This window comes from Peromyscus californicus, unplaced genomic scaffold (assembly GCF_007827085.1).
Source record: "Peromyscus californicus insignis strain IS unplaced genomic scaffold, ASM782708v3 Scaffold_5__1_contigs__length_169319896, whole genome shotgun sequence".
NCBI classification, from domain to species: domain Eukaryota; kingdom Metazoa; phylum Chordata; class Mammalia; order Rodentia; family Cricetidae; genus Peromyscus; species Peromyscus californicus.
The window spans coordinates 4,453,293-4,463,836 of NW_026294573.1; the positions used below are offsets into that span (position 1 = coordinate 4,453,293).

The 10,544-nt window shown below is 55.0% G+C and overlaps 1 protein-coding gene across 1 annotated transcript; it reads right to left on the reverse strand.

Moving 5' to 3' along the window:
* Nucleotides 1-223: 223 nt before the first annotated feature.
* Klhl21 (kelch like family member 21) lies at nucleotides 224-10,314 on the reverse strand. The gene is made up of 4 exons (XM_052718707.1): nucleotides 8,801-10,314; nucleotides 5,543-5,948; nucleotides 3,663-3,735; nucleotides 224-2,788 (listed from the first exon to the last, which is right to left on the reverse strand). Exons 1-4 carry the CDS (start codon nucleotides 9,819-9,821, stop codon nucleotides 2,495-2,497), a joined length of 1,794 nt encoding a protein of 597 aa, XP_052574667.1. The 5' UTR covers nucleotides 9,822-10,314; the 3' UTR covers nucleotides 224-2,494.
* Nucleotides 10,315-10,544: the final 230 nt, after the last annotated feature.

A 10,544-nucleotide genomic window follows, 5' to 3' on the forward strand; every position in this document is an offset into this window, starting at 1 on the left:
CCAGTACTGGCCTCTGCACAAAGATTCTCAGAAGACAGAGCAGCAAGAAGATGAAGGCCAGCTGGGCGGTGATGGCACATACCTTTAATCCCAGCACTTGGGAGGCAGAGGCAGGTGATCTCTGTGAGTTCAAAGCCAGCCTAGTCTACAAAGTGAGTTCCAGGACAGCTAGAGCTACACAGTGTGACCCTGTCTGGAAAAACAAAAAATGAAAGCCATGACATCCAGCATATAGGAAACATTTTATTTCAAAAAGGAGGGGAGCATCCTAAAACCTTAGAATGCTGGACATAGAAGCCTATCGAGTAGACAAAAATAAATATACAAATCTGCCCCAGCCACTGGTGTGACTGAATGCTGGTTACCTAAGGAAGGCAACCTTCATTACATAAGTCTCTGAAGTCATAAATACAAGAAATCCCTTACAGATCAGCATCAAAAACCAGGCACAGAACTTTTTATAACTTAATTTTATCCTGACATATAAAAGCTTTATACAAAGGCTTTATCCATGTGACAGGGACAATCCCATACCCAAGTAACCCAGCTTTAATCCCTGTTAGTGTAGACATGTGTCAATTGATGGGGGTATAGTCTAGAGCCCTTGGCAAAGGAGAAGCTGAGGGAGGGATCACAGTGAGTGCCTACTCTGCACTCTCCTCGGTCTTACAAACCCAAATATGGGTCGTGATGTGGAAACCTGAGCAGCTCTGGAGCACAGGTGGGCAGAGGGGCCCTGTGCAAGTGTGCATTATAATGCAGTAACCACTGCAGGTCATAGGAGAGTGCAGCGATACAGCTCTCCTCTGGGAAGCCTCCTAGCCTGTCCCTAAGAGGACTTGACAGTGGTGGCTAGTCCCCAGGTGGACCGAACAATACACTTTCCGCAGCGCTGAGCTTAGTTCCTGAAACACACACAGGACCCCACCCTGCCATGCCAAGGCACCCCAGAGTACCAACACCTCTGGGTGGCAGCTTTTAAGGCTCAGTGAAAGAGTTTACTAGGCCAAGAGAGAGGCACTACCAGGCTGGGCTGACAGCACCAGGAAACAAAACAAATTCTGGCTGCACACCCCACGGGAGCCCTAGGACACCAGTGGGCCTGGGCTGGGCCAGCACTGCCCCATACACTCGGTCTTTCCCAGGGCCAGGTGCCCAGCACAGCATTTTAGAAATATGGATCTCAAACTAAACAGGGATGCCTTCTGCAGTGCATGGCACTGAACAGGAAGTAGGTAGGTACCCTGGAAATTAAGGCAGCCTCCTCTGCCACCTGGCCAAGAAGAGGGCTGTAGGTATGTATAGGGCAGGCTCTGTTCCTAGAGCCTGCCCACCCAAGTTCACCAAAGCACCCTGAACCTTGGCTTTGTCTCCAATAAAACTGCCCTAATGTCCTCTTCCCCAGAAAGAGGCATGATGATAAACTCCAGCAGAGAGGCCACTGGGTACCTTGAGCAGTCCTAGCCCCCAAACCCATGAAACCACTCAAAGTCAGGAAGAAATTCTGGGCTCCCCTGAGCTCTGGCTCAGGTGCTCTGGTACTCATACACCTGGACCTGAGCTCTGAGGAATCCGAAGTTTTCTACACAATGGCAGGAAAATTCCAACAATGATGACCTGTACATCTTAAAGTCAGACAAAGCCACTCTCTCTTACTTCTCCCAACTCTCTACTTCTTTTAGAGTTCAAACTGCAAACATATCAAACCTAGAACCAAGCCTTGGGGCCGCCCCGCTCAGTCTCCTTTAGAAGCAGGAGTCTTTACTCCCAGGCCCAGCATCTGTCCACTCAGCCAAGTGTCAGGGAGATTCCCGAGGAGCCACAGCAATGCAGCTTCGTGAGCTTTGGTCTTCTCCTCCAGCCTTGCCTTTGCAGGCTTGGGACAGAACCCCAGGGAGGGCCTCCTGGCCAGGTGAGACCATGGGCTATGAAAACAGACCCCTTCAAGCTCACACTGTGGCTCAGTCAGTCCTCACGTCCTGAAAGCCTACCCTGTATGGTGAGACCCCAACAGACGTGTGGAGCGAGGTGGGCTAACACCCCTCAGACTTGCACTGGCTACAGGGAGGGATCCTTGGTACTAGATGGAGTTTAAGCTCTCTTTTGTAGCCTTCGTCTTCCTAGGTCCCCAGTGTTCCAGACCAGGCCACTTTCTGTCACAGGGACCCTGCCCTCTGCTCTGGGATCAAGCAGGCCCAGGAGGTGGCTGCAAGGAGAGGCACACTGCACGGTGAGTTGGATGCTACAAGCTGGAGGTAACTTTCTGGAAGGCAGAGATACGCGATAGTGGAGAAGCCACTGGTTCTTGACCACACAGGTCACCACCAGCTTCGTCCCCAGAAGCTGTGACATCGGCTCCGAATGTACAGAAACCTTCACATGACACGTGGAGGGGCTCAGCCAGCACCCAGGAGCCACTGCTCTTCTTGGGGACCCGTTCCTCTCTAGGTGCCAGGCCCCTTGCTCCAAGGCCCTCTCTTGGGCCAGGCCTGGGCTAGTGCAGCTCGTCAGGGTTCTGTGGCAGCCTGTGGCGGCCTGCATCCATGTCATTGCTGCCACTGTTCAGCTCAAAGCCACGGCCCCCGGCTGGTGTCTGTGGCATGAACTGGCGGAAGATGCTCACGCTGCCATGCCAGAAGGTGGGCTCTGGAAGTCGCCCCACCACACTCCATGCCCGGGTCTCTGGGTCATATGCCTCCACCACGTCTGAGAGTTCAAATGTATTGTCATATCCCCCAGAGACATAGAGCTTGCCTCCCAGGACAGCCAGGCTGCCCCCGACATGTACCTGCAGGTCAAGGCAGAGGAGTGAGAGGCAGGCAACCGTGGCAAGGGAGACCTCCCTCTCTGATTGCTCTAGTAACTTCCAGGGAGCAGCCCAGCACATCATAACACTACGGCCACGGCACTGAGAACCACCCTCAGCCAGCTTTCTAGAGAGTATAAATGGGCTAAGCCAATACCTTCCTGTTCCCCAACAGGGAAAATGGGGCTTCCTATGTGGTCAGCATGGTCTCCAGGTATGGACCACACCCAGCATCCCACATCAGTCCGTTAGGGCAGGCTCATCTGTTCTTTCCATCTTACAGAAAGTATGCTGGGACAGCTATCAGAGACAGCTGGGAACTGAACCTGGCCTTCCAAGCATCATCACACCTTCAGCAAGCAGAGATAGGAGATCCTGCCCAGACAACACCAGCATCAATGCCCCTGTTCATGGCACGAAGCACGTGTCCAATAAATGTATTCCCAAGGTCAATTCCTCAGGAAGTAGCTGGGGTAGGTAGTTCCCAGGGACCTGTCTGAACCTACTCCCTGTAGCCACAATGGCGGCTGGTGTTCACATAAACACACCAGCCCTGGGGCCTCTGCACTTGCTCTCTCTCTGTAGGGAACAACTTGTCGATTCGTCACCCTCTTCTGCTCAATGGCTTAGGTAAGGGTGCAGTGGCCACAGCCTGATCTTGAGATCCTTTTTACCATCTGCACCCGGCAAGTTTCAAATGGAATGAGCTTCCATTAACTGAGAACACCTGGAGAGGACTAAATGCAGGCCCCTCCCACCATGACTGTCTCCCAAACGCTCCACCTTAATGACGACAGTTCAACTGCAAAAGCAGGACCAGCCTGACATGCAATCGCTGCCACGCCTGCAAATTTACCTGATTCATAGACGGAATCTTGTCCCACTCATTCTTTGTGGGGTTGTAGACATCCACCTCGGCCGAGTCGTCCCTGTGGAAGGGATGGAGGGAAAGACAACCAGTCAGACCAAAGCAGCAGAACCTCAGGTGAAGGGCTGGCGGAGTCCTCAAAGTTGCCGACTCCTCCGGGGACTTGTATGTACATTTTTTTTTTTTTTTTTTTTTTTTTTTTTTTTTTTTTTTTTTGGTTTTTCGAGACAGGGTTTCTCTGTGTAGCTTTGCGCCTTTCCTGGTACTCACTTGGTAGCCCAGGCTGGCCTCGAACTCACAGAGATCCGCCTGGCTCTGCCTCCCGAGTGCTGGGATTAAAGGCGTGCGCCACCACAGCCCGGCGTGTATGTACATTTTTGAGACAAGGTCTTGGTTGGTAGCCCAGACTGGCTTTTTTTTTTTTTTTTTTTTTTTTTTTTTCGGTTTTTCGAGACAGGGTTTCTCTGTGCAGCTTTGCCCCTTTCCTGGAACTCACTCTGTAGCCCAGGCTGGCCTCGAACTCACAGAGATCCGCCTGGCTCTGCCTCCCGAGTGCTGGGATTAAAGGCGTGCACCACCACCGCCCGGCTTCCAGGCTGGCTTTGAACTCACCAGTGTTCAAAGTGTTATCCTACACTCTTTGCCTTCTTTCCTCTTTGCCAGCAGAGACCAAAGAGCCACACCTGGAAGGGGCTGGACAGGGCTCCCTACCTCCTCTCTTCAAGGCTGCTACCTGCCAGCCAGAGTCAATACCTTTGCCTTTTCCAGAAACCGAGGAGCATTTGCACAGTAGGGCCCAGGGCAGCAACTGCTTTTATTGGTCACGGATATCCAGGCATTTAGGTGGGGCTGAAGTGGCCTCCTGTGTGGATGGCACATAAGCGAACCACAGGCTGGGCAAACCCCTCCCACTTCCAGTCGGAGGGCTGGCAATCAAAACTGACCACTGTCCAGAAGGAGAGCCAGCAAGTGTCAGGATCCTGCCCTAGGACAGGAACGGTGTTCTCAAAGGTGTTGGGCCAGCAGCCACTCCAGAGGGGCTGAAGCAAGGACCTGGCACTCTTCAAAGCTGTATTTATAGCCAGCCCCTCCCCCTTCTTGAAGGCACCAGGGAGAAGTAGGGACGGGCCAGGCAGTTTTATAACAGGACCCAGGCTGAGGAAGGTTCCAGGGTGTTCTCAAAGCAGACCTTCAGGTCCTGGCATTTAAAGATTACCAGGCCCCTCAGCCACTTAGATGACACACAATAACACTTGTGTTCCCTTTAGACCTTTAGACTCCTCAGAACTCACCCTGAAGAGCGGCGACCTATTTTGGGGGCAGGGCAGGCAAAGGTCACAGTGCTGCTCAGCCACAGAAAATGCAGGCCCCGGGCACACACCTTTGGGCTTCCCAGATCAAAGTCCAGGACCGAATGCAGACTGTCATTCATTCATTCATTCATTCATTCGTTCATTCATTTCCTCCCAGCCCCACAGCTTCAAGCAGACTCCAGACCAGGGAGGCGGGAGCAGGGAATATGCATGCACATGCATGTACGCACACACAGTACACAGGGAATCCAATTACCCACCCAAATGTTCAGTAGCTAGTCAGTCAAGGCACAAAATTTGGCTGTGACCAGACATGTCATCAAAACCAGTGGATGGGGCCAGAGTAGAGCTGAGACATCTATCTCTGTCTCACTCAGACACATGCATGCTGCACATGTGGCTGGTGGATGCATGGGAACCCACTGGCTGACTAGCTAGGCACTGCCAAAACTCCACTATCCTTGAGGTAGCTTGATTAATTAAGGTAGCTTTCCTCATCTATGAAATGAGCAGTACAGGGATGCTGGGCCAAAAACAGTGTACCCAGGGGCTCACCTGACGAAGTACATGAGTCCATTCAGAGTCACGGTCTTGGGTGCAAAGGACCAAGGTGGGAGCTGGCCACAGTCCACCAGTGACCACAGGTCAGTGTCCGGGTCATAGCATTGTATCACCATGGTTTCCTTGCCTGCCAGGGAGCCAATGGCGTAGAGCCGGCCTCGGCAGGCAGTGGTGGAGCAGTTGTCCATGGGGTAGGTCATGGGCTGCAGGGCCTCCCAGGAGTCGGTGGCATGGTCATAGCGCTCTGTACTGTCAGCTGCCACCACATACAGTAGCCCGTCCAGGACAGAAGAGCTGTGGTACTCTCGGGCCTTGAGCATGGGTGCCACCTCTGTCCACTCGTTCACACTTGAGTTGTATCTCCACACGCAGTCATAGAGCCGGGAGCCATCAGACCCGCCTGTCAGGGCACACAAAGGGCAGATGGTCAGCCCACGTGCAGTGAGTCACCCACCTGTGCCTTGGGCTTCCGGACAGGCCTCTCCCTGCAGAGGAATGAACCTCACTCCCTTCACCCCAAACACATTTGTCTTCTGGCCTCGCCACGCTGTCACTGTCACTGAGGCAGTGCACAGGCCCACTAGTTGCTGCCATCAAGGCCAAAGGATGCCGGTCCCAACAGTCTAGACTGGGGACACGGCTAAGCTGGCAGAGTGCTTACTGTAGCATGCAGGAACCTTGGGCTTGCTCTCCAGACAGCAACACCGGCAATCCCAGCACTCAGGGGTTCGAGTTGCTCTGGGCTATGAGACCCCATCTCAAGAAACAAAACGAGGGTAGAAAGCACTGGCTGCTCTTTCAGAGGACCTGGGTTCAACTCCCAGCACCCACGTGGCAGCTCCTAGCCATCCATGACTAGGGCATCTGATGCCTTTTACTGGCTTCTGTGGGCAGGTATAAACATGGTGCAGACTACATTCAGGCAAAACACTCATACACTAAAAAACAAAACAAACTGGGCAGTGAGCCGGGCGGTGGTGGCGCACGCCTTTAACCCCAGCACTCGGGAGGCAGAGCCAGGCGGATCTCTGTGAGTTCGAGGCCAGCCTGGTCTACAGAGCAAGATCCAGGACAAGCACCAAAACCATACAGAGAAACCCTGTCTCGGGAAAACAAAAAACAAAAGACCATACCTCTCCCCCCTAAAACAAAACAAAACAAAAAAACAAAACAAAACCCGGGTGGTGGCACTGTAGCTTCAATCCAGGCACTCAGGAGGCAGAGGCAGGCAAATCTCTGAGGTCCAGGCCAGTCTGGTTCAGGACGGCCAGGGATTGACAGAGAAACCCTGTCTCGAAAAACCAAAAATAAAATAATAAAAAACAAAACAAAGCCAGGCAGTGGTGGCGTATGCCCTTAATCCCAGCACTCTAGAGGCAGAAGCAGGTGGATCTCTATGAGTTCGAGACCAGCCTGGTCTACAGAGCAAGTTACAGGACAGGCACCAAAGCTACACAGAGAAACCTCTGTCTCAAAAAGATTCCTCCCCCCGCCCCCCCCCAAAAAAAACCCACCACCACAACAAAACCAAACCACCCTCCCCCACACAGCCTTAGGGGTTTTTCTCACCCAACATCATCACACCTAACTAACTCAGACCATCCAGTCTCAGGTCTGGGCAGCTCTTCTGAGCAGACACTAAACATGGGATTTGGTCACCAAATTCTAGACTTCCTGGATATTTTCAAACCTAGACTGTGCCAGAACAAGATGAGAAGAAACCCATACTGTCACACAAGAGACCTAACACAGCAAGCCACACTGTCATACACCTCTGGGGTTCTAGTTTTGACCTTAGTGGCGGGCACAGGGGAATGTTTCACTTGAAACACTTAGCAAGCTACACAGTTGTAACGGACACTGATTTTCTGTGTGTCAACAAGTCTTTAAAAAAAAAGAATAGTAATAGTGTAAAGTAGGTCTAAGATCATGAAACCCTCATGGTATCACAAGACTCCAGGAATCCTGGGGGCTGTGCCCTTGGCTTTCCTGGCTGGTGCCCTGAACAGGGCAGAGACATTCTGTCTGTCTCTCAGCCCAGAGCTTTTTGAGGGAAGAGTCTGAGGCACCTTTTACAGGGACGTTGTAAAGCAGCTGAAGCAGCTTCCTGACTCCTCAGGAAAATCCCCCACCAGCAGCTGAAGGGAATGGCGGAGCCACCTGCCTCAACCCCATTAGCTGTTCAGCTGTGACACTTATCCAAGGGCGAGTCTGGCCAGTTCGGGGAAGGCACTCTGCTCAGAGTCACCAGCCAGACTTCAGAGGAGATGGGGGCAGGGTGGCAAGGGTGGAGCCCTAAACAACACGGAGTCAGCTTCAGGTTGTTAAAGAGGGTTTGATTCCAACGGGGTCTGGCAGAGGGTTGATTCTGAGGCCAGTCAGGAAGGCTGAGGCCAGAGCTGAGGCTGTTCCTGAGACAGGATGCGTCCCATCTGCTCAGAGACCCACAGGAAGATCAGAGTGGGCTTTGTGTGGAATGTGGAACACAGCCCCTGTGACCGCCCAGCCTCATGCCTGCCAGCCTGATAATGATAAGGGGCAGAGGCCCCAGTGGTCTTTCCTTATATAGCAGTTCCAGAGGCCATTCCCGTTGGCTGAAGAAGGAGGTAGCCTCAGTGTGACCGGGATTCATCCTTAGTGAAAAACGTGGGAGAAGCCCTGCACTGAGGCAGGCTGGGGCCCGCCTACAGTGACTCGGCAGTGTTTTGGGGTTTCCGCCAAGTAACTGGAAGAAAATCTCTCAACATGTGACCATGTTTACAGTCGTAGACTAGTGCAGCCTAAACACCATGTGATCCACAGTGCACCGCCTAGGTGCAGACTCTAAGAAACCTTGTCACTGGTGACAAAGCCAGTGAGTCAGGAGGCCCCTGTGGCTTAGCAGGGAGGGAGAAATGCCCCTGCTTCGGGGAGGGAGAGATGCCTCACCAGGCGCCAGCCTGCAGCCTGTCCCCGCATTCCTTGGGGATTAAAAGAAAGCACCCATTGTGCCAGGTCAATGCCCGGTCTCTTCCAACCCAAAAGGGGGAGGGGCACCTCCGGGGCAAGGAGTTGGCTAAGCAAGGGAGGCTGCACCACGTAGGGCACAGAGAGCCACAAAGCAGCTATGTCTCTGTTCCACAGGGGGCTCTTCTGGCTTGAAAGCAAATGGAAAAACTAACGAAGTACCCGCTAAGGGCTAGGTCTGGCCACAGGATTCCAGGTCTTGAGTGTCTCTTTTGGAAAGCCCCCCCCCGCCCCCAGCACACTCACCCGTCACGTAGATGTCGTTACCCAGAGCCACGATACTGTAGCCCCCACCTAAGTGGTCGGGGAACTCGGCCAGGTAGCGCCACTGGCCTGTCTGCGGGTTGTAGCAGTCGACGGTGACCAACTCGTCGCAGTCCTGGTCGCAACCTCCCACCAGCACCAGGATCTCGGCTAGGCCGGTGGACGGGCGCGGACGCATGCGAGGGCAGGGGCCGCGGTCGTGCCGATCGTAGCGTGCCGCCTGGAAGTCGCGGGCCTCGCGCAGCAGGCGCAGACAAGGCGGGCAGCGCGCCACCAGCGGCTCGGCCTCCACGTGTGCCAGCAGGTAGAAGCGGCGCACGAAGGGAAGGCGCACGGCCTCCAGCAGCTGCGGCCAGTGCGCAGCGCGGCGCGGCGGGTCCGCGCGGACCCAGCGCAGCGCCAGCTGGTAGGCCGCCTCTTCCTTGGGCACGCACAGCCCGTCGTCGCGCAGGTAGCGCAGCAGGCGGGCCAGCGGCAGCCTCTCCAGCTGCTCCGCGCCCAGCTCGCCCACGTGGCGCAGGATGAAGCGCTGCGCCGCGCTAGCCAGCCCCGAGCAGCTGAAGGCCTCGGCAAAGTCCTGCATGTCCAGGCAGTTGGCCAGGTCGAGCTGCTGCTGCAGAAAGGCGCCGCACGCCTCCTTCACGGCGGGGAACTGCAGCAGGTCCGCGGCGCGCAGTAGCGGCTCGGCGTTGTCGCCGCTCACGGCCACTCGGCCGGTGTAGCTGAAGTCCAGGAGCAGCTGCAGCATGTCGGGCGGCACCCCGTGCAAGCGCACGCGCTCGGCGCGGCTCTCGCGCAGCTGGCCCGCGAACATGGCGCGGAAGTAGGGACTAGCGGCCGCTAACACAGCGCGGTGCGCAGGGAAGTCGCGGCCACCCGCCGCCTCCAGGGTCACGTCCAGAAACTTGCGCTCGGCGCGCAGCTGACTCAAGCCGCGCAACAGGCTCAGGGCGTGCGCGGGATCGGAGAAGGGCAGCACGGCCAAGGGCGCCGGCCGCTCCATGACGCGGGACTGTGGGCACAGGGACGCCCCGGCGCTCCCGGCACCGCCTCTATAAATACGCAGGCCAGCCGCGGCCTCCGTAGGCGGGGCCTGTCGGGGCGGAGCGGCACATGCCACGCCCACTTAACCCATTTGTCCCCAGGGCTGCAGGCTTAGTCACCTCCGCCTACGCCAGCTCCCTCTCCGCCCTTCCGGGGTTTCTAACCACCTCCGCTGACGCTCAGCTGGGAACAGCGGGTGACAAGTGCGGGCTCCTAGGTGTGCTAACCACCCTCCAGCCCAGTGGTTTGCAGAGCGAGGCCTGGAGAGTCGAGCTCGGCGCCCGAATCCACAGTCACTCCTTTGGTTCCAGATTCCGTATTGTGCCCCTGGGAACCTCAGGACATCTGGGTACGATGACCCTGTTTTAGTTCCTTTGGCTCCAGGGGTAGCTACTTAATCTCGTCAGATTTCAAAAGTAGTATTCGCACAATTCAGCACCAAAGCACGAACAAGTCTAAGGGTTTCCTGGTCGCCTTTTTTTTTTTTTTTTTTTTTTTTTTGGCGCGTTTAAGAGAAACCAGGCCAGATTCCAAGAAGGCGCTCCACTGTGTTCATGCCGGAGTTCAAAGCGCATCAGCAGTCAAAGTTTAGTCAGCTTAGAAGTAGTTTTACTTTCCGAGTTAGACTCCTTCAGGCTACTCACAAGGTGTAGGAGCAGGTCTGCTGGGAGCGACCAGGCTC